Genomic DNA, 23,982 nt, shown 5'->3' with positions numbered 1-23,982 from the left:
GGGAGAGAAAATGACTTGCAGCAAGTTACAGGGATGAGTGAGGATTTGAACTCAAGTCTCCCTGGTCTTAATCCTACACACTCAGCCACCACACCACCCTGGCTCTTAGTACCACGTGCACAGCGATTCGCCCCATAAAGCAAATGTGGACATTTAATCCCTGGTTCTGTATGCCCGGAGCCAGCCCACAGCCTCCCAGCTAAGTACCAACCACCCCTATTTTGAAGGCAGAGCGGGGCAGGCAAGAGATCCCAGTACCTGCATATCTATGCCAGACTGGCTCCAGCAGAGCCTCTTGGTTTGGTTCCGGCGTTCCAGGATGGGAATGTAACGCTGCGAAGGAGGGAGAATGGTCCATCGGAGACCTGCGGGGGCATGAAAGAAAGAAGGTCTGTTTTAAAAACCCTGCGGCAGGCAAGGAACAGGATTCCGCAGCCTCCAACCGCACACTCACAGCTCACTCTCGCCGACAGCGCCTGCCTCCTCTTTGAGCGCATCCAGGTCAAGGACACCCTTGGCTGTGGGGGTCTTCATCCGCACCCTTCCCATGCTGCAGGGGAAGAAGGCCTTGTGAACACGGGCACAAACAAAACACACAGCTTGGGGGCTACCCAGAAGGATCCAGAGAAGCCATGCTTGGCCTGAAGGACAAACCCACAAAGGACCACCCCTTCTCCTTAGCCCTCCCATGCTTAAGAGTGTGGAGATCACATGCTTGCACTTACCCTGAGCCTGCCGTGCTGCCAGAAATGCAGTTATTCACCAAGTGATCCGGCGTGACGGTGGGCGACACGGGCAGTGGCTCCTCTTCGTTGGTGCCGTCCACCTTGGCCTTCTTGAGAGGCATGCTTCCAACGAAGGTGGAGACCCTCTTGACCCGGATGGCCGGCCGGGGGCCCGGCAAGGACACCAAGCCAGGGATGCTGAGCACGCCGGAATTCACAGCCACTGGCTGAAGCAGACATGTCTGTGGGATCCCCAGCGAGGGCGTCACCAGAGCCGGGGTGCCCAGTGCCAGCTGGCCCCCGCCAACGGCTTGAGGGGCAGCGCCCACAACGTTCATCATGGGTACCATGCTGAGCACCGGGCCCCGGATGGTCCACGTGGGTAAAGGGCTAGAAGTGAGGCCCAGGGGCGCTCGCAATATGACCGTGCCAAGGTTGGGCACGGGCGCAGGGGCTGGCGCCGCTGGGCTTGGCACGGCCTTGCAGCCGGAGGCCTGCTCCCCGTCCGGGGTGCTCAAGGCGCCTTCCTCCCCCTGCACTTTCATGCACACTTGTCCCAGCTTGTTCACGAGGATGATTCTGGAGCCGGGCAGCTGCCCCTCGGGTCCCAGCAGTTTGACCTCAGCGGTGCCTGGCACCTGGGCACAAGCCAGGGTCGGGGCCAGGTCTGGAGCGGGGCTGGGGCGGGCTGCCTCGGTGCCGTTGAGGCTGGCAGAGGTAGGGGGTGCTGGTGGCGGCGAGGCCGCCTGGTTGAGGCAGGAGGAGAGCGGGGCCTTGCTCTCCGGCGTGTCCATATTCTTCAGGACGAAGTCCACAATGTCCGAGGGCAGGTCCTCCGGTGCAGGAGCAGGGCCAGCCAGCTCCCGTTCAACTCTGGGCTCCGCTTGCTTGCCCTTGGCCGGAGGGTGGCCCCCTGCCCCGTCCGCCTCGCTGTCGGTCCCGTCGTCGATGCCGTCGAGCTGGTGGATGTGGGGCAGAGGGAGGTCCAGTGGGTACGGAGGCAGGGGCGGCTCCCGGGTGACCACCGTGCGGGGGAAGCGGAAGTAGCGGCTGGCCTCCCCTTCCTCCTCGCTCTCGCCGTCGCCCAGGCCGTCCAGCTGGGGCAGCTCCAGGCTGGGCGAGGGGCAGGCTCGCGGCACGCCCAGCTCCTCCTCCTGGAAAGGCTCGTCCAGGAGGCTGTCGTCAAACTCCAGGTCGGAGACGTTGAGCTCGAAAGCCAGCTCTGGCGGGACGGGCGGGGGCGAGGGAGGGGGTGAGGTAGGTAGGGGGCGCTGCCCGTCAGAGGTAGAAGTATGCCTGAAGCCACTCCCCGCCAGGGGGTTGTCCGGGAGAGGCGGCATGGCCCTGAGAGAGGTGCTGGGGGGACTAGTCCTGTTGCTAGCAGCGGCTTGTGGCGGGAGGGGGGAGCGGCGGGCGTGGGGGACGCTGCTGGGAGACAGGGGGCTGAGGCGCTGCGTGCGGCGTGGAGGGGGGAAGTCGGGGTCGCCCACCGTCAAGATGTGGTGGGACATGGATGATGCGCTCCCTGTGGTGGAGGGAACAGGAAGAGCACGTCAATAGGGGGTGGGAAGCAAAACAGGCAGATGCACAAATGCACTAGCCACACAGGGGACAACTCGCCTCCCTCCCCGATGAGATAACTTGCAGCTTTTTAGGAACCTAGTAGACAGCGTCTTCCTATGTTTGGAGTCAGAGCACTCTGTCTGTCTAGCTCAGTATTGGGATGGGGAAGGCCGGGGGTCTGAATGCCACCTTCCAGGCCTCTCTCTCTGGCTCTGGGAACACTCCTCAGGCAACACATGGATGGCCATTTGTTATGGATGCAGGGGGTTGGACTTGATGACCCTCGGGGTCCCCTTTCAACTCTACAATTCTATCACTGGCCCCATTCCACACCCAGAGTGCTTTTGCCCAGCTGGAATGTGCCCTTAGACTCTGGTAAGGCCTCTGGATAGAAAGAGGTGTTTGTGTATGTAGAAACCGGCCTACTGAACAAAGGCAAAATTGCTCTGCCCATATTTGCCTCTGCCCCCCAACCCCAGTTGTGTGGTCTTCGGAAAGTTGCCCAGAAAGGAATGTAGCCATTGCAGTTCCTCACCCCTGGTCTACGCTGACTGGCCAGGGCTTCCCAGGGTCTACCTCAAACACCCTCTCTATCAGCCAACCACTCAGACACAACAATATCACAACCCACATGCAAAGGACTGCAGCGGAGCACAGGCGTGTCAGAACCTCTCCCCATCTCTGAAGCACCAACGGGCTCATGCCCCATTCTCCCTGCACTCGCTAATGCTCCTCTCCTGCTTCTCCTGTTCCATTAGCCTTGTTTCAAAGCAAGAATTGGCCTTGGAGCATCCAGCTGCTGGCCTCCGTTTCAGACCCTCTTGCCTCTGTGCTGCCTACGTGGCCTTGAAGCTACTCACCAGGAGAAGGCAGCGGGCGGGATGACACCCCACTTATGGGTCGTCGAGTAGGGGAGTAGTTGGGCACTTTGATGCGAGCTCCAGTGAGAGACCTGTGTTTGGAGGCTGCAGACTCCGGGGGTGGCAGAGGCCCTGGGTTCTGCGCGGGTGAGTGGCGCTCCAGCGGCGGCAGGGGAGGGGGCGCATCCTGAAGGTGCTCATTCCCAAGTTTAGGATCTGAAAACATAAAAAGGCACATGACAAGAGACCAAGCATGGCAATGGAGCGCCCAGAAGCGGGCAACCCTTACTGTGGGCTTTGTGCTGAGAAAAGACAGCACAAAACCAAGAAAACTGCCTTATTCCAGAACAGATTATTTGCCCATTTGGTCTACACGGGCTGAAGACCTGTACTCTTATATACATTTGCTCTTATTTTTCTCTCCCAGCACCGCCCCCCCCCCACTTATGGGAGTTGGAGCCCATAAACTTTGAAAGGCGACAGGCCCCAACCCAAACCTTGGTTATCAAACAAAAGGAGCTTCCTGCACTCAATCGGAAGCCGTGCCGGATGTTCGGCTTCTGAAAATCATTCAAAAACTGGAACAATCACTTCCAGTTTTTGATCGTTCGGGAGCCGAAACGTACAAGTTCCAAGGCATTTGGCAACCAAGGTATGACTGTATTCTGGTTTTGAGCAGAAAGGATGGACTAGTAAGCTCCAATAAAGGGTGGTTATTTGCCCCAGAGAAGTAGCTTAACCACTAAACTGACTTAAAGGGTTTGACTTTAAACCTCTTTGTCAGGCCAAGCTGGATGCAGAGCGTCCCCCCACAACATGCAGGTGGGCAGGAAAACGTATCGCCACCCTGACTTCCTACTGCAGATGGAGAAGATGACGGTATCCAAAAGCCAGCCCAGCTGCACATCCCAGATCCCCTTACCGGCAGGGGCAGCTGGGCTGTGCACTATCGTGTGGTTCTCCTCCTGCACTCCCGAGGCATCAGGCTCCTCTTGACTCAGCTTCGGCCGGTACTCCAGGACGCGACACTTGTACCAGCACTGCTTGCGGGCGTCCACCGTGCTCCAGTAAATGCGGGAACACCTGGGGGGTGGAAGGAACACAAAGGCAGTCCCATCAGAATCGCCTTCTGGCTGCCATGGGGCTGCTTGCTCAAAGCAGTGGCGCAGGATTGCTGGGAGGAAAGCAAGGAGTCTAACAGTAAGTGGAACCAATGATTGGCAGAGCCAGCTAAGTTTTGCACCTGCCCCAACTTAGTTGTACATGGTTAACGCCGAGGCAAAGGTGCAAGAAGCAAGACAGCCAGAGCCACCCTTTGGACTGGTTGCAAGTAAGGCCACAGGTGGGCCAGGAGACCTCAAGGTGAAGGTTGGTGAGGCAGTGCCCCATTTGCCCCAATGGACCAGCCCCCATTGCAACCAAGTGGCCTCCTATCCTTGGTGGCAAATGCCTAGCGGTTAGGGCATTTGAATTAAGGATGGGGAACCTGTGGCCCTCCAGAAGTTATTGAACTACAACACCCATCATCCTTGACCACTGGTCACGCTGGCTGGGGATATTAGGAGTTGGAGCCTGAGGCCACAGGTTTTAGATGGTTCACCATGGGTGGAGCAGATTATCCATAAACAGATAACAAGCCCTGCCCCAAGGTTTTGCAAAACCGATTTGTGAATGTTTGTTGGCACATTCCAGGAGATACTTCAGCCTTCCCCAACCTGGTGGGCTCCAGATGTTTCAGATGGCATATCCCTTCAGCTGTGCTGGTCGGGGACCGATGGGAGTTGGTCCAAAACATCCGGCAACCACCAGGTTGGGGAAGAGAGAGCGCAATTCACACAACTTCAGAGAAGAAGAAAAAGAACTTCTCTCGTCTCTGCATCCCTGACCAGCAGAGGAAGCAAGCACCAGAGATTTTCATGTGACATTTGATTTGCTTTTGCCAGATGGACGCCAAGTGGGCAGTTCCAGAAAGCAAACGTTTAAAGAGCCAGAGGGAAGAAAAGGCACACAACCAGGAAAACATTTTCAGAGGCTGTGTAAAGAGTAGCTATCTTTGTGCATCACAGTCCATAATTGCGGGGCACTGGCATAACGAGAATGGCTGTCAACCTTCCTATGAACACCTCAGAAGTGGAAACAGACATGTTGGCACCCAGGCCTCAGGTAGAGACATGCCTTGCCCTTTTAAAGAAAGGGAAAGGGATACCTGCTGAAAAACAAGTTTCCCAGGTTGTGTGTGCTACTGCAGAGGATCACTAGGATCTTTTGTCCTTTTTCAAAGGCAGGGAAACTCTTCCCAAGTCTGGCAAAATCCTGCAGAATTAAATGGGAGACACTTCCATGGCTCTTGCTAGACAGAACACAGCAAGAAGCAAATGAGAGAAGACTGTGGAGAGGGCAAAGGAGAAAGGTGGCTTTCTGGTTCTGGTTGCTATGGAGCTTTTAAAGAATCTACATGGCAGCTGATCAAACCAAGGCCCATCCTTCTGCACAGTTGCAAGAGTGGATTCTGACAGCTGGGGAATATGTTGAGTGCCAATGTGGTGTGATGACTATAGAGTTTTGGGTCTAGGACCTTGCAGACCAGAGTGTAAATCTCCACTAGGCCATGAAGCTGGGTGTCTCCAACTCCCACTCTAATCTACTTCAGAGAGTTGTCGTGAGGATAACAAGGAGAACCATGTCCTCCAAGTTGAGCTCTCTGGAGAAAAGTTGGGGAATAAATGTTGTAACAGCAAATTTGAAAGATGTTAGCTATTTAGCAGCTTACTGGGTAGGGACCTGAAAGCCAGCCTTCACCAACTCCCAGCATCTGGCTGGGAGTTGTAGTTAAAAACATCTGGAGGGCACCAGGTTGGCAAAGGCTGCTGTGACCCATGTAGCTGCATTATGCTACAAATCTCGTATGTCGTTACAGGTGACTACGCAATATCTGATTGGCTGCTGTGAGATGCAGAGCATCCTGAACTGCATCCTACACAGCCCTCATTCACATTAAAGGGGGGGGGGACAGATCATTTACAAGCATTTTCTAATTGGTAAAATTAAAAAAATGGGAGGGAAGGAAAAGAGTGGTTGCAAATAATCCCCCATGCCATGTGTGCAGATACCTAAACACACCACACTGTGCATTAGTCCACCTGGAATAACGACCACACTCTGGTTTCACACACTCGCCATCACCGTAGCAGGTGATGCTTTAACCATAAGAAACGTGCTGAAAGCTCCCAAGGAGATGAGGAGGATAAAGTCCCTCCCTTCTCTTGAGCCACCCTGCCAAGAGGATGGCGTAAACGGTAAGCTAATCCATGCTAAGATAGTATCTGCTTCAGCATCTATTCAGTAGAATCCTTCATGCCAGATAAAATGAACGGGTTTAGACTAAAATAAGGATCAAAATGATTTTTTAAAACATGTATTTCTATTATTTCACTATCCCATAATTATTATAAATGGGAAACTGTATGACAATCCTTTTAAGGAAGGCAAATGGTGGGCAATTTTTCCTCTGGAGAGGTTACTTGAGGGATGCAGAGTGCTGCAAACATCCACACAGCAGCAACCACAGTGGAAAAGTTTTCTGATACCATTAATTTAAAACTGTATTAAGAGAAGAGCGACATTAACACACACCTCCCTTCCTATTAAACACTCAAAATGTTCAGTACATAAACCACCAAGGGATGCTTCAGACACAAAGTGCATTTTCAATTCTTGATAGTCTCTCTCAAGATCCATCCATACCCAAATATGTGGAGTGTGAATGCAACAAACCAGTGCTTGCAAAAGCAGGCACCACACAAGTAAGATCCAGGAGCCAGGACTGAGTGCAGCTCCCTGGAAAGAGTGCAATTAGCTTCAACGGTGTGGACAGTCAATGCAGCAGCCTGTCTAAAGGCCACCCAGGACACCTAAGCCCTTTTTCACATGGGTGAAATCCAGGATTCCTGGGCACACAGTGAAGGCAGCCGGATCTACTTCCACGGGTTGAGTGCTCTTGGATTTTGACTGCCTAAAAAGGAGCTCAGGGTCTTTCGACCTCATAATCAAATGCAACAGGCAAGCATTGTTTGCTCAGTAAATGTGATTTTAGTATGATCAGAGGAAAACGTGGTCTCAATTCGATTTTGGAAACTGGGTCTTTGCTCTTCCTGACTGACCAGATCAGAGCTGAAGGAACGGCCCCAAATGCTGTGGGGACTCCTAAAGCTGGCAGAGAATTTTGAAGCAGTGTGGCACAGAAGCAGTTGCCCAGTCCTTTTCTTCTGGGTACCCCCTGCCAAAAGCCATCTCGTATCCATACACCCCCCCCAATAATGGCTCCCCTGGTGACGATCCGCAGGACAGCTAGCATGGGATTGTTCTTCCTTTATCACTTAAGGTGGGTGTGAGGCTGCTACCAACTTTAACGCGGATACTCACTGGTAGCCTACGGGAAAGAGGCGTCCCTCACACTCAGACAGATCTGTCAGCATCCCCAAGCTGTCGATCTTCATGGAGCCTGGAAGCAGAAACACACTGAGCAGAGAGCCAGAAACAGAGCAAAATTGAGGGTAACGGAAAGGCAGTTGCCTCAGGATGTGGGTTAGAGAGGCTATTACGGATGGCAGAGCATGAGAGAGAGAAAAACCTATCAGACCTAATGGATACAATCCACTGGGGACAGTTCTGCTGCAGAAGCCTCTGTTTCAACAGAGTTTGTACCTGAGGGTGTCCCAATGGACGGCATCCCATGGTAATTAGTGCATGAGCAAAGGGAAAGGATAAAGAATAGTTGCTTAGATTTTCTGCCTTTTAAGCACCTCTGGAGAGGCTAAATGAGGGCATCCTACACTCTGTCTACAAGGGAACCAAGAAAGTTAGTTTCTGGGTTCCCAAAATGGGCCTAGCCAAGATGCAGGAACTCAAGGTGTATGCACGAAGACAGGGGTTGGTTTAGCTGGCATTGGCACTATGGGACAGGATGCAATCTAAGATATAGTTCAGAGGGGACAAATGTTTCTCCACCCCAATGGTTTCAGAGTTTACTTTTTCCCTTGTAGATGAGGCCCTCCCTCCCTCTCTCTCCCTGCTCCCATTAAGTATTAACAACAAGCTTATTTGCTGGTGTTTGAGATAACCAGCGCAGACACTGCCAGAACAGAGACGTGACAGATACAAGGAGCAAAGAGCGGTGATGAATCCATTTCCAGTTGCAGATCCTTCCGCTCCATTCTGAAGCAAGCTGGTCCCTCCTATTCCCTGCATGTTCAACTGCAGAACCACCCACTTGCTAGAGGAGAAAATCCCATCTACTCTGGACCACAGTGTTTGCATAGCAAAGTGCTGCTCTCCTGCCCTGTCCCCATATAATTACCTATCATCATGTTGATGGTGTCTGGCTCCAGGCCCACCATGAACTTCCTCTTAAAGCTGATGCCCTCAAAGTCAACGTAGACACGGCGCAAGACATCAAACCCATCTTCAGCAACTATCTCCTAAAAAGGCAGACAACATGGCCAAGGGACCCTCTTAAATTCAATTTGCAGTGACCAAGCATCAGAAGACAAAACTCTGCAAAATTACATGTACGTATGTTTGGGCTGCTGGGGGACAACGGCATAACTCTGGTTTTCAAGATGCCAGGCCTAACAGAACTGTCCCACCCACGACCCACTCATCCCAGAGGCGACAGGAAGCCTGATGGTGCCCTCCCCACTTACCGTCCCATCCAGGAGGTCAACGTGCTTCTGGCAGAAGACTTTCTTGTCATCCTGGAAGGTGCACTGGCAGAGGCGAGCACACATGAAGTGGTAGTTGCTGATGCACGCGGAGAGGCAGCAGCCAACCGTGGCCCCCGTACGTTGACAGTGTTCACAGCGCTAAGGGGTGGGGTGAGACAGGCATGTCAAAGGTGTGGAAGGAACGCCACTGCAGCAGGGCAAGGGATAAAGTGTGTGGCACTAAGTGTGTGGCATCAGTCTGCATTCATTTCTGACCAAGATGTAATTTGGGGGGGCATTTATACACACATTATAGAGACAAACATGCACTCTGAACACCCCATTCCTTCCTCTCTTTTCCTCATCATCAAGATTACCCTACACATCAATGCAATCAGATGCAGAGAGCAGCCATGTTGACGATGCAGTCTTGCTGGGACTTTCTAGTTGATTGATAAGATCTGTAGTAATACCCAAGCGCTGTTCTCACAGCAGTGAACACTTGGAAGGAGCTTTCAGCTCCACCCTGGGCAGGGTGGGGAGAGGAGTTTTGATTCTTAATTTGAGTGGAGGCTCTATGTATGAAGCAGGTACAGGGAACATACGATCCGGCTGACGAAAAAGACTGGACAGCTGTTAAACCATCACGCCCACATCGCTATTCATATGCTGTGTGCAATTGTGGAGATTCAATTACTGGAGCAAAATTCAGCATACCAAGAATCTCAGAGATCGCCTTTTAAAGAAAGGTTTTGAGCAGCAGTGACTGCAAATTAAGGTTGAAATATGGGCAGCACCTGGTGAAGCCAGAGTGGATCTCAGTGGGTCACTTCAGGAGCAGGCTAGTTTGGTGATCTACAGCAGGGGTGGGAGGCCTTGGGTTCAAGAACAAATGCCCCCCGGCCTCTCTATCTGGCCCACAGAACCCCCCTTGGCTCTGCCCCCATCTCCCCTGATTCCAACCCTCACAAGGCTCCCTTCCCATGCCCTCCTCCTTGAATACTTTTGCCTGGCTGGAATGTGTCTTTGAATTGTGGCAATGTGGACCGATAAAAGTTTCCCCGCTCCTATTCAGCAGTGCCTTTCTTATCTTATCTTATCCTATTCAGCAGTGCCTTTCTTTATCTGTGATAAAGTGCAGTGTTTTCAGGACCCTCGCTCACAGTGGGAATTCTACTGAGGCCACAAGAGGGGCTGGATTTAGGTTTGATGAGGCCCTAAGCTACTGAAATTAATGGGGCCCTTTATATGTCCAGCTGTCCTTTGTCAACAACAAATTGTCGCTGTTTTTGTGCGTTAAATACATGTTATATGGTAATTTATGGACCTAATAGGTCCACACACAACACAAAACACGCTTGCTGTATGTAGGTTTTATTTTATTTGTTTGTTATCTTATATTTTGGATATGTACATCCAGGTTTTTTTCCCTTTAAATTTTTTTGGGGCCCCCAAGAGAGTGGGGCCCTAAGCAATAGCTTGTTTAGCTTATACGTAAATCCGGCACTGGCCACAAGGAGGGTCTGGTCCTATCCCCTCTTCTACAGAGCTGAATGGAGAGAAGCCCAACTCACCATTTGCCGACCCCGGGCTACGGCAGCATGCACGTTCTTCAGGGAGCCATCGTTCTCCTCAAAGACCTCGGCTGACCAGATGGCACAGTTGACGTGCGTCCACTCGTTCTGGCCGATGTACAGCAGCCTCCCTGCGTCCTGGAGGGCAGGAAGAGAGCTCACGTTGAAGAGGGAGGGGGGAAGCAACACCTCAAGGTCTAGCCACGAGGAAGGGATTTGCAAGGGGTTCACATGGTCACCTCCCGGACACAAGACAGGATCCAGGGGTTATAAATTTCCTGGCCCTGTCCAATCCTCCACTTAAGCTACCTCCTCCACACCAAAGACAACAAACAAACAAAACCACCCTACAAAGCCAGTGGATTTGGTTCTCCCACACTTCTTCCCTTATTCTCTCAATATAGCCTCAGAAAGGTGCAGCTAGGACACTTTCCATCGGTAAGATACTAGCTACATAGTTCCAGGCTACATAGTACCAGACGGTGTGCCTGAGAATGGCAGTCACTAGAGCAGGGGTTTGCTGCTGTTGTTGTTTAGTGGTTTAGTCATGTCCGACTCTTTGTGACCCCATGGACCTTTTTATACCTACCGCCCACTAATGCATCTTTCTTGATGGTAAAATTTCCTCACCGCCCAACAGTGCTCGATGGAAGGAGTATTCAGCTTGTGCCATAGAACCCCCTACCACCCACCTAGAATCCTGAAATGCCCACTAGTGGGCGGTAGGGACCAGGTTGAGAACTCCTGCACTAGAGGAACAACAGCAGCAGCAGGAGGGCTCTATCGTGCACACATTCTGCTTTTGGGCTTCCCAACTGGCCACTGTGGGGAACAGGGATGCCAGGATGCACAAGGCATTGGGTCTGATCCAGAATGGTCCTTCCTATGTTTTTCTCAAAGTAGAAAGGTGTACTCTTACCTTGGAAGGAGCATCTCCATACTGGAGGCACAAGGCACACTGTCTCTTGTCCTCAGGGTCATCCAACGGCTGCTGCAGCACGGCATGTTCTGAGTCTTTCCCAGCTACAGGGAGAGAAGGAAAGTGGTTAGGCACTGAGTTCCAGCCGCTGGACAGCAAGAAGCCCTCGCCTCCACAACATCCCTCCAGAGAGCATCTTCCAGAAAGCACACAGAGATCTTCTTTGCAGAGCATGAGTGGGGAATCTCTGGCCCTCTGGATATCGCTGGACTCCAATTCCCATCACACATCCCCAGCGGCCATGCTGGAGATTAGGAGTCCAACAACAACTGGAGGGTCACAGGTTTCCCACCTTTGACGTAGAGCAGTTGGCGAAACTTGGGTCTCCAAAAACAGCGGGACTACAATTCCCATCATCCCTGACGGCTGGTCCTGCTAGCTAGGGATGGTGGGAATTGTAGTCCAAAAGCAGCTGGAGGCCCAAGTTTGGGAAACCCTGATGTAGAGGGAGCCAGGAGAGAAAGAAGGAAATACAGCGTGATAAGCCTCAAGCATAGTGCACATGGCTTTGCATGCATAACATCCCAGGTTCAATCTCCAGCATCTCCAGGTACAGCTAAGAGAGACCCATTTTCTACCTGGAGGTTCACTATCAGTCAGTGTAGACAATATAGAGCTAGTTGGACCAATGCCCTGACTTGGTATAAGGCAGCTTCTTATGTTCCCTTCTAGCAGGAGAACTGCAGCAGCCAAAGTTATCCTGGGCAATTGTAAAAACCAAGGGAGTCTGCATGTAGAGAGGCAGCTTCTACTCCATGAAAACCAGGCATAGGCAAACTCGGCCCTCCAGATGTTTTGGGACTACAACTTCCATCATCCCTAGCTAACAGGACCAGTGGTCAGGAATGATGGGAGTTGTAGTCCCAAAAACATCCTGAGGGCTGAGTTTGCCTATGCCTGATGAAACCCAAAATCTCACCTGTCTTTTCAGACCCAGCAGAAGCCAGGTGGCTGTTGGCAGCCGGGATGACCTCCTCAGGCTGCCTCCACTGAGCATAGATGTGGTCAGAGGAGGGAGGCAGAACAGCGTTAGGAAGCATGCCACTGTTGGGGAGAAAAGAAGAAGTTGTCAGGGGCTGCAGAAGCTCTGGTTCTAAGGAAACCCCACTTCAGAGTTTGAAACAGGCCGCAGGAATAGATATAGAACAGGCTTGAAGCCAGCGGCTGAAATGCAACAATAAAAATAAAAAGGGGAGGTGGTAAGAAAAGAACAGGATCTAAAGCCAATTGTGGGAGCTGTGAACAGATAAAAAGTCTTGCCACTGGGAGACACAGGGCCAAGTCTGCCACATCCCCATGAATTTACTGTGATCTCACCCTCTTATCTCTCATCTGCACCTATGATGGATTAGACTGTGGTGAGACTACAGATTTCCAGTGTCACTTTACCAAGCAAAAAGTGTGACAAAAAGGAAGAGGAGACCAGGCTGTGTATATTCCACGCCCTTAACCAATTCAAATTCCCACTCTGTTCACTCGGAGTAGCAGCAAATTTCAAGGAAAACAGATTATGTTGGGCCTGGATGGTTTTTGTAGTTTGTACACAGCTCCTATTTTGAGCCCCTCTACAGACTCCCAAAATGCCGTTGGAACTTCCATACTGAATTGCACACAACGGTCCATAGTGCGTCTGAATCCTCCAATTCCCCCCCCCCACCCAAAAAAAAAGCACCAGAGAGGCCCTGTATGGACACCTTTGGTGAGGGGGAGGCATGACTTTGGCGCTTTCAGCTACTGAGCACTCACTTGGGAAGGGTGCTGCTGCGGGTCCAGTGCTTTACATCTTGAGCATCAAACCAGCTGAAGAACTTTTCCATCAGCTGGAAAGATAAAAAGCAGGCAATCACAAGGCTGCTCAGGGAGAGAGGCTGTGCTGAATTGCAGGGGAGGAAGTGCTCCCAAGCCACGCACCCCCACCCCCAAATTCCCACTCAAGTTAGTTTTACTTTAGGTCAATCCAGACCACACATCCCTCCTCCCCACCAAACCCACATCGTACAGAGTTACCTCGATGTAGAGTGCCTTTGCCATAAGGCCAGTCTGGTCTTCCTCCGTGTGCCCCAGCAGGACCCCCACCATGTCCTCATTGAAGCTATGCTGCAAAGAGAGAAAGCAGCTCAGCCGAGGTCAGAGGCCTTGCTCCCGTTCCAGCCTGGAATCCCTGCTCCCAACACTCACCACGGACGAGTAGTGACCCTGTTCAAACAGCTTGTTGACAGTGCGCAGGTCACAGGGCCGCAGGTGAACCTTCACGCCGTCGTCCGGGCAGCACTGGCAAAGGACAGAGAAAAATGGGGCACTGCCACCTGTTCTGCACCCTCCACCCCACCCCTGCCTACAGCATGCAAAGAACTCTGTGACATAAAGGTCCTGTGTTGCAAGAAATCAAAACATTTTCCATAAGCTCTAAGATTCTACCCCCCCTTTATCTTCTCCCCCCCAAATTTCATATCCTTTATTATTTTATTCACATAATATACATTCTTTACAACAAACAACTCCAAAATAAGCAGACAACTCCAAAATAAAATCATATGTAACAAAACCGTAAATCTCATGTTTTCATTTACACTGATATCCTCTCCGACACCTTTACTTGATATTTCTTGCTGCTTTCTGCTTTCCTTATAGAATCTTTATAAAAATTTAAATCTCTTAAATCTTATACCAATCTTTAACAATTTCAATTAATCCCTTCACTTCCCTCCCCCACAGCCCAGTACTTCCCTTCACCTGTGTGCGATCTTCTTTACCTAGTATTATTTTTGTTATTGTTGCGTTATTCACTTTATTTGTTATTCCATCCGTAATATATTATTATCCTATCTCCTTGCACCTTTTAAACTTTTGCAAATTAATTTTTAAACTCCAGCACCGACTTTTTTCATGTATTCCTTAATGGATTCCCACTCTTTATTAATTTTTTGATTAGAGTAGCCTCTAATTGATGCTGTTAATTTTGCCATCTCCGCGAATTCAAGAAATTTGGTTCTCCATTCTAATAATTCTGGTATTTTTTCAGTTTTTCCATTTTTTGCCACTACGATTCTGTCTGCTGCGGTTGTGTAAAGGAATACATTCCTTTTATCCTTAGGGATGTCACTCGATATTACAACCCCCCCCCCTTTATCATGGTAAGCAACCTACAGACTCAAATATCATGGAAAGCTGGAGTCATAGAATGGAAGGGACCACGAGGGTAATCTAATCTAACCTCCTGCAACGCAGGAATCTTTTCGCCCAACACGAGGCTCAAACTCACGACTCTGAGCATCTGAGATTAAGAGTCTTATGCTCTACCGACTGAGCTATCCCAGCATTTTCCCACCTAGCCAAGGAATGGGCAACCAGATCAAAAGATAAAGGAAGGAGTGAGACTGTGTTTGAAGAGTGCTGGACACGGATGCGTCCAACCCAGCCAGACCCAAAGTGTGCCTGCGAATGGGGCCAAGATAAATCTCCTTCAGCAGGGCAGCCAGATCAGGAACCGTGATTTTAAAAGCACAACTCCCTGCTGTTACGCATGCCCTGGAGAAAACATACCTGTGTGCACTGAAGCAGCGGGGTGGCACACTTGGAACTCATCAGCCCCTGAAGCACCTGCCGGAGACCCTTGCGCAACTCCAAGGTGAGGACTTCCCGCCACTTGGCCTTGTCACTGCCGCAGCAGGGCCGGCAAGCGTATATGACACTCTCGGGTAAGTTGGACAAGATCTCATAGCCTTCATCTATAAGAGAGGGGGGTGGGAACACATCAGAGATGTCCAATCTTAGCCCAAAGACTGTCATGCCGTTCTCAGGCCACCCTGTGCGCACACCAATGCTAGCAAGATGGGCAGGCGTATGCCATCAAGGGCAAGACCTAGCCAGAAGGTCAAAAAGGGGAGCATATCATAGGCAATTTAACAGAGGCTGCAACTTGCATTCGCCTCTCAATTGCCTGTGTTGTCTTCTCCTGACTCTGCCACAACTCTCCCCCACATTATTTCTCCTCCCCGCCATTTGAGATGTAAGCAGGTAGGCAGATGTGAAGGAGGGAGAGGGATCTGTGATGCAGCAGCAGTTAAGGTCATGTTACTCTGGGTTCAGAACAAACCTGAGAGTCCCTCACACTTGGCATGAACCCAGTGGTCACACTTGGCACACTGCATCATCTTGCTCTCGTAGTCATTGTCTTCATAGCAGTGCAAGCAGATTGGGCAGTAGTTACCTGGATGGGAAAAGAGGGAGGCAGAGAACAAGCTAATGGAATCTTCTTCTGCAAGTCAGGTGAGATTCAAAGCCCTCTCTGAGCCCTCCCAAAATGAGCTGTGTATTCGTTCCCCCTTTATTTATTTGCTCCGTATATATCTGACACCTTCTGAGTCCAAAATCAGGTAAGCTAATCAGTATAAAACAATGAATTGCAGTATAAACAGCAGCATCAATCTATGCTTTGGAAAGTTGTTTGCCTGTTCGCTATGCATCAGGACACCTCTTCATATACTGCATCCAAATTTGACATGATGGCTCCTGAGATCAAGGAGCAGGTTTCTGTCTATGATTGGATACAATTTTGAGTTAAGACTGAAGCTTTCAAAACGGCACAGATCTTAAACACCAATTTCAAAACTCCACTGACGTTCTGGTTTCTTAGAATCCAGGTACAACATAAAAAACTCAAAACAGGACAGCATCTACATCAACTGCATATTTTTTAAAAAACAAAATAAAAATGTAGAATTTCTAAAAGTCCAGGGAAAACAAAAACCTATTTGCCTGCCATCTGAACATCACCAGAATAGACACCTGGCAAGCCTCCTTGGGGAAGCCATGGCAAAGGTGAGGGGCCAACCCCCCAAAAAGGCTTTCTCTCTCCCCCCCAGTAGTTGCCCATTAAATCCCAAAAGAGGAGAGGCCCCTGGAAGAGAAGTTTCAGATGACAATGTAAATGAATGGGTGAACTAGTAGGAAAGAAAGAGTACAACAACTATTTGGGTCGCAGTGCTGTGTAAGGCTTTGCTGTCTAGGGCTAAGGAAGACACGCACTGTGTGAGCAAAATATGTGAACTTGTTTGTGGAATGTCAGCCCCTCGCAATGCCTTACCTGGCACAGCTCAAACTGAAACCCATGGCATTTTCCAGGCAATCCCGCTATGCTCACCTTTATCGTAGAGCACAGAGCAGGCAGAGCACAAGCTGTAGTCACTAGACCACTCTGTGTCCCAGTTCTTCCCTGGAGCTGTCCCGCAACTCTTACAGCGGATGCAGGCCGAACAGATCTGAATAGGGAGAGGATGAAGGAGACAGGTTAGCAGCTGCAACACAAGCGAGGGAAGGGTCTGCTGAACTAGAGGGGTGCCAGGAATCTGCAAGACACTTACCCAGCCCTTCCTCTTACGGAAAGGTTTAGTGGGGTAGTTGGGCCCAAGGCAAGCCAGGTGATAGCAGTTCCTGCAGCGCTCACACTCCAGCAGTTGCTGCGGCAGGTTGAGGAACAAGGGGAGGGAAAGTAGGCCATTACGCACGTTTTTGGGGCAGGAATTCATTGCAACTAATCACAGGTACAACAGAAATCCCAGTGAGAAATGCAAAGAAGACAGGCAGGAGAGAACAAAGCAAAGCAGGTGTATATGTCTCTGCTTTTACAGAGGTGATCAAAATGCAGAGAGCAGGCCATGGCTCTTGGTTTCACATGTAGGAACCTACCCGGGAAATCAGGTTCTTGGGATCCTTTCAAACCTGGCATGAGATATCATGACAAAGATGCTTCTCCTTACCATCCTTGTCCAAACTTCTCCCCATGATGTTGTGATATAACTTCGCCTGCCTTTAATGCGTAAAATCTTGGGGTCATGCATTCTTCTCATTCCTGTTCTTTAGACAACCAAGACACTGCCCAACTCTCCTTGTTCCTCTTTAAAACACTTAGATATACCCTTTCCTTTGCTCACACTCTAGTTCAGGGGTGACAGGGGTGTCTTTTTCTTCTTTTTTTAAATGCCCAGGGTTACATTGCTTTGTGGGTAATCTCTTGGGACCTGCATTCCTGAAGTGCTGAGGCCACCCCTTCCATCTCCAGCTGTGTTTTGTGTAGGGATCACCAGAGCACGGGAGGGGTGTGCAGCCCCTGTAAGCAGCCATGTTTACTTCCACAGACCCTCCCCTTGCACAGATCCCACACGGGGGTAAAAACACTCCGCCTTACCTTGGATGCCTTGTTTTTGCGACCGCAGACGTGGCAGAATTTGCAGCGGCGACAACACCAGCTTTCCTCTTGCTCGGGCAACGGCTGTTCATCCTCCTCCAGGCAGAAGGTGTGGAAGGGGTCGCAGCACACCTGGCAGAACACAAGCTGCAAAGCATATGATGGGCAGATGCATTAGATGCGCTTTGGTACACGGAAGCCGGAAACTCTCTGCAAGTTAGAAGCAACCCCAATGTCCCCCACCCTGTTCTAGGTACAGAACAAGGCCTGGTCTATTTGCTATGCATTTGTATCCCAATTAGGCATGATGGTTCCTGAGATCAAGGAGCAGGTTTTTATCTATGTTTGGAGACCTCAAGTGCCCCCCTCCCCAACCTTCTGAATGGAGCTCGCAATCCGTTCCCTTCACCCCACACAACTGAGATTCTGGAAATCCCAGAATCCAGGTATCCTCACCCCATTTCTCAAGACCTACCTGATGGAACCCCTTGCTAGCACAGAGCAGGCACACCACCTGCGTGGTGACCGGCACTGAGGTGAGGATGCTGAGGCCACCCATCAGCCAGACGTTCTCCAGGTCACAGTCCTCCTACAAGATACACAAGTGGGGGGGGGGCAGAGGGATAGCTGTGAAAAGAGCTACATGGAGCAAATCTCTCAACTGAAAGGGATTGGAGATCATCAAGCCCAGATGTGGGGAACCTGTGGCTCTTTTAAGCGTTACTGGATTGAAACTCCCATCATTCTTAGCCTTTGGCCACAAATGGCTGGGGTTGCCAAGACCTGTGGCCACTGCATCGCTTTAAGCTCACTGCAGCCTCCTCTCCTCTCTCTTCCCACCCTGCTGGCACAAAAGCAGTGCTCCCAAGCAGCTAGGAAAGCCAGAGCATTTCTGGCAGTACCATCAAGTTAGACATAGCTGTGCTCTTCAAAGTACAATGGGTATGTGTAATTTGTGAATGAGGGGTAGGTTGGGGGCAGATTTTAGGGCGTTCTGGCTCATTTGCAGTTGGCTGAGCTTGAATCGCACTAGCAGAAAGCAGATATTAAAAAAGGCGTTACATCAGATTAAGGCTTTGATTATTATTATTTTTGCAGGAAGATGTGCAGGGGTGCCCAAAAGAGCATTTTGTGGCCCATTATTTGTCTCGTGTTTCAATATCATCATTTCAAAGATGCATCTCTCAAACAAGATACTCCCCACCCCGCACCTTGAAATCAACTCTGAGCCTGTGGATGCCATCTGTGGATTTCTGCTTCCCGTTCCAGCCGTTGGAGACAGATGGGAGTGTGCCAGAGGATGGGACATCCTATGGAAGGAAGGGGCAGAGAGGCAAGTGAACAGAGTCCAGCAGGAAATGCAATGTGTGGCCATTTTCCTAAACAGGGTGAAAGTACAGACCAAGAGGAAAAGGAAACAGGAGGTTGTGTCCCAGGCTAGTTCTACACAAGAGTGTATCTGCTGAGATTAATGGGCATGACCAACTAGGTCCACCAATTTCAATGGGTCTATTGCAAGCAAATCTTAGCTGGATACAAACCACGATTTCTATGTCCCTCCAGTCGTTGCTGGACTCTAACTCCAGCATAGCCAATGGTACGGATGGTGAGACAGCTGGAGGGCTTCTAGTCCTGGAAGAGGTTATTCTGAAGGAAGGCATGGTTGGCTAGCTGGCTGAACCCTGAATAGCAACACCCCACAATTCTGGGTGTTTTTCTGCAGCTCCAATTTGCATTTATAGGCTGCTTTCCTCATGCTCAAAGCTAGTGATATACCAAAAGAAGAATATTTTTAAAAAAAAACCAGCAAGGAAACACCAAAACTGAAAAACCTCTCATCAAACCTCAGCAGGCATCAAATAAAGTCTGGACTGTCTATGGGTTACCTCAGCAGCCTAGAGACTTCTGAAAGATGCAAGTTTTTAAAGACCTGCTTTGGAGATTCGGTTTTGGCCCTCGAAGTCATGGCCACTTCCCAAAGACAACAACTTGAATATTGGGAACGAACACATACACACACTCAAAAGGCACAAGGGTCATACTGAGCCCTTTTTTACACTAAATATTTGGGCTGAGTTGTCCCCCGCTGCCCAAAAAGGGCTATAATGGTGGAATACAATGTGGCTCACAATAAAACTGCTGCATTTTAAAAAACAAATGTGAGATAGTCCCTGCCCACTCTGACTTAATCCTTGCCCAAGCCTCACCTTCTCTGGCCTTTTTCTGGCCTTCAGCTGCACCACAGGCTGGAGGGGGGTCCTGCGGGGCCGACTCTGCTCCTCAGAGTCCATGGGAAGCAGATCTGGAAATGAAAGCAGGAACTGTCGGTCAACCAGCTCTTTTCTTCCCTGTCAGCTTTGATCAGTCCTAAACTGGATAAGGTCCTATTCTTGTCCTCGAAAGCACAGCAACTCAGCTACCTTTCCCACAAGGCTGAGGAACCTTTGGCTCTCCGCAAGCTGCTTGGACTGAAGCTCCCATCCACCCTGGTCAGCAAGACCAATGGCCAGGGATGGGGAAAGGTGTAGTCCAACATAATCTAGAGCAGTGTTTCTCAACCCTGGGTCCCCAGTTATTGTTGGGCTACAACTCCCATCATCTCTGACCACTGGTGCTGATAGCTAGGAATGATGGGAGTTGTAGTGCAACAACAGGAGGGGACCCAAGCTTGAGAAACACTGATTTAGAGGGTCAAAGGTTCCCCCATCCCCAGCATGCTTGGGAATTACCATGAGTAGTGGCAGGCAAGAACTCCTGCCTGACACATCCCCGGAGCATTCGTTCCCCACTGAGACAGAAGAGGTGGGCAGGGTTCAGCTAAGCCCATTAAATGGGGTAGGGTGGCTCACACAGCCACAGAACAACAAAGGCTGCTTCACACACAGCCAAAATCATCCAGAAAAGTTAACTTGATGTGGTGCAAGTCCAGCAAGGCACACTGAGCCCGCCACACGAATGTCATGGGAAGTTGCAATGAGCATGCAGCAACATTGTTCCTTTGTAGGATTGATGCACAGGGCTATCTACACGCAGGATTAATGCAAAGCAGCCTTGAATTCTCCCCCTCTCTCTCACCTGAGTCCCGGGAGGATTTCCGGCGATGCGTGGCCGAGCCAGACACCGTCTCTTTTTCCGAGTCAGAGGATTCAAAGATGTCATAGGAAGGCCTCTGCTTGACGCAGCGCCGGGCTGACTTGCGCTGCAGCAGGGAGTCTTGCTCCGCTGTCTCCGTGGCCCCCAGCATGACTTCCCAGGGGGCTGGGAACTCCTCTTGAGAATCCTCCGAATCCCAGGGGACAATGGGCTTCACTACCGTACGGCCTGGAGACAAAGGCATGGAGTGAGCAGTCTCAGAGGCGGGTGCTGTCTGGGAGGACCAGATTCTCCCATTCACCTCCACCCTGCCACACACTCTACAGAAGGGTTGCCATCATTGCAAGGGATGTGGGAGGGATAACCACTAGTACTGTGCACATCAGAGCAGGGCAAGGCTGGTGTCGTGTGGTGTAGGAGTTTTGAATGCTGGATCAGGAAGTTCAAGTCTGCACTCACTCATGAGGCTCCTTTCATGACCTTGGGCTTGTCACCATCTCTCAACCGCGCCAGGTTGTTGTGAGGAACAACCACGTATACCCTTCACCCTAGCCTTTGGCACTTGAGATAAATATTTTCAAGATCTACTCTATTATTGTGACTGCAATTTGTTTCAAGCTGTATTTTAAATGGTTGCTACCCGTTCTAGGACCTTAGGGTGAATGGTGGATAATTATTAATATTAATAGCAATAATAATAACTTTGAGCTCCCTGGAGGAAAGGCAGGATACAAATTTAACAAAAGAAATAACACCTCTCGTAACAGCTCTTAATTTGCTGAGCTCCCTGGGGGTCGGTGTTAGAAACTGAGATATGAAAGCTAGGGGCTAAGTGGTACCTTAAATGTAGGTTATGGGCGCAACAACAGAATGTCTAGGTGCGCTTTTTTATGACAAAAATACAGTGTTGAAAATGAATGAACGGCAGCTAAAATATTATGTTCATTTTTCACATGGTCTAGTCCTTCCCCTGCTCACTCCCCCTAATATTCTTAAGAGGGTCTCTTCTCCAGTCTTCAGAGAGTAGCTGGAAGTGGAGAGGCAGAAAAAGGTCTTCCTTTCCTTCCACTCTGCAGTTTTAATCTGAAATCTTAGGCGCAGTACTGCGCCCAGAGCTCAGAAACTGCTCATGCTGAATAAATTCCCTGTCGCAAAATGCGCCTCGAACAATGGGAGTTTCAAACACTGCTTGGGGTGCAAAACAGCAATACCATCCAGGATTTCACTTGTGGCAAAACCTTTTTAATAAGCTCACTTACCTTACAGAAGTCTTATCTTTCCCTCTTCTTCAATTGCTCATTTATTTCTCCCCTCCCTCCCAACAATCTGGTTCTGAGAGTATCTCTGTGTCCCTCCTGATATAATGTTTTTGCTGTGCCTCCACCCTACCTTTCTCAATAGGCAGGCAAAATTGATTCTTTTCCCCCAGGGAGAATCTGGCAGTCTCCTCAACTACCTCATTTCCAATACAAAGGCTAGTTAAGCATTCACCTGGCCAGGACTGGGTCTGGGCCATTGTTCCAGTCACAAGGCTTTCAAGGCAGCTTGAGTTTTCCCAGCAAAACCTCCCTACAAACTCCAGAAGGGGAGCTGTGATGCAGCACAAGACTCTTCAGACCTACTCACAAGTAAGTTCTGAGCTTACACCCATTTAAATGCACAAGGGGATTGCAACCCAGGTTGGTTGCAGCAACCATTTTTAAAAAAAATAAAAATTGCATCTTAAAATCTAACAGTCTGAAAGACCACAGTACTCAAAGCAAACAGTCATGAAACTTTAGCTGCAGGGAATCTGTCTTCTTAGCCTTACAAAACTCTTTCTGGGTGTCTTTGCTATATTAAGTCATCACCCCCAAATCCCTTCTTTTTTCCATTGCACCCCTTCCCTTACATTGCATGTGAAATTCATTACAAACTCCAGAGATCAACACTTTTTCTTGGGTGTTAGTAAAGACCCCTGCCTCAGTTTCCATATTAGATGCAGTGATGGGGCAGGGAAGGAACAGACACAGGTCAGGGAAAGGGGGAGTCCCCCTTGCAGGCCTTCCATGTTGAGGCTGAAATTTATAGCTGCCTTCCCTCCCCCCCCCCACGCTGAGTACAGAGAGGTCAGGAGTCTTGGCTTCCGCTGCTACAGCCATCTTTCTGCCCAGAGCTGATCCAATAAAACCCGGCCCACCTCCTTGCTTTTCCCTCCCTCCCTCCCTTCCTGCCACCCACCCCCACCCCCAAATCGCAGCCTTCTTCCCAAGATCATCTGCTCACATAATCAGTGCTTCTTCAGTCTGCAGGCAAGAAATGCCATCTCCCACACCTACACCAGGCAGGGCTCCTGCTTGGTTCAACCTGGAATGGCTTCCCTGGGAGAACCAGGCCCCACCTCTTCCTGAGGCAAGCCCACTTCCCCCTCCCCATGTCCAAGCAGGGAAGAGATCACATTCCCCCAATCCTCAAATCCATTGTCCGGAACTATCTGTTGTGGTTTGCAGGGCTCCACCTATCTTTGTCCTTGACCAGCAAATTCCACCCAGTCTGTCTGTGCTTCCTCTACGCACTTTCAAAACCTAGCAGCCTCCATTGCCCCCAGCAAAAAGTAGAAGGGAGAGAAGGAGGAAGGGGGCAGATTACCCTCTACATTATAGCACAATGGTTCTCAACCTGTTTGAATGATGGGATTGCTCTCCTTACAGCCATCTCATTTTATGGCTGTGTTTACTCCATACATTTAAAGCACAACCCCTCAAAAGAAAAGGAATCTTAGGGACTGCAGTTTGTTAAGGGTGCTGGGCATTGAAAGGGGTGAACTACAGTTCCCAGGATTCTTTTTTTTGGGGGGGGGACATAACGTGCTTTAAATATATGGTGTACATGAAGTCTTTTAAGAGGACAGGTCCCTGCCCTGAGAAGCTTACACTCTATTATTCAGAAACAGGGTGGGAAACAGAGGCAAGAGAAGGAAGGGGAAGTGGAGGGGAAGGAGAAAATGTGATCATCTGAATTAAGAAATTATTTTAGAGAAGGTTTAGTTATAGTAGGCAATAGGAACTGGGGTTAGGGAGGGGGATTGCTGCTAAAGGAGCAGTTGACATCACAGCTTGGTGTGCTTCCTTCCTTTGTATATACACAAAAAGAAGGCCATTCAAACAAAGCCTTTATCATGGAACGGACTCCCTCAGAACTCCCTCCCTCTGTTTTTAAACAGAGGTTGGGTGGTTATCTGTTATGGATGCTTTACATATTTCGTATAACACTTTAGTTGAGATTACAGTTGTAACTCAGCTCCCAAACGCCTTGGGAGT

General features: G+C 50.0%; 1 protein-coding gene across 1 annotated transcript in view; it reads right to left on the bottom strand.

Moving 5' to 3' along the window:
* The window catches only part of KMT2B (lysine methyltransferase 2B), a 61,799-nt gene that overhangs the window by 5,605 nt on the left and 32,212 nt on the right, over window positions 1-23,982 (bottom strand). The window contains 23 exon segments of the mRNA XM_083626678.1: window positions 259-365; window positions 455-550; window positions 726-2,250; window positions 3,149-3,364; window positions 4,071-4,231; window positions 7,571-7,649; window positions 8,505-8,625; window positions 8,851-9,009; window positions 10,425-10,562; window positions 11,344-11,447; window positions 12,323-12,447; window positions 13,150-13,223; window positions 13,411-13,500; window positions 13,582-13,674; window positions 14,947-15,131; window positions 15,500-15,613; window positions 16,547-16,664; window positions 16,767-16,862; window positions 17,591-17,737; window positions 18,066-18,179; window positions 18,802-18,900; window positions 19,798-19,892; window positions 20,666-20,911. Coding sequence (XP_083482804.1) covers window positions 259-365; window positions 455-550; window positions 726-2,250; window positions 3,149-3,364; window positions 4,071-4,231; window positions 7,571-7,649; window positions 8,505-8,625; window positions 8,851-9,009; window positions 10,425-10,562; window positions 11,344-11,447; window positions 12,323-12,447; window positions 13,150-13,223; window positions 13,411-13,500; window positions 13,582-13,674; window positions 14,947-15,131; window positions 15,500-15,613; window positions 16,547-16,664; window positions 16,767-16,862; window positions 17,591-17,737; window positions 18,066-18,179; window positions 18,802-18,900; window positions 19,798-19,892; window positions 20,666-20,911 — 4,302 coding nt within the window.

Source organism: Podarcis filfolensis (assembly GCF_964270895.1).
Source record: "Podarcis filfolensis genome assembly, chromosome: 8".
Classification (NCBI taxonomy): Eukaryota; Metazoa; Chordata; class Lepidosauria; order Squamata; family Lacertidae; genus Podarcis; species Podarcis filfolensis.
Note: the sequence above shows the minus strand (reverse complement) of the source record. Positions and strands in the feature narration are given on the sequence as shown.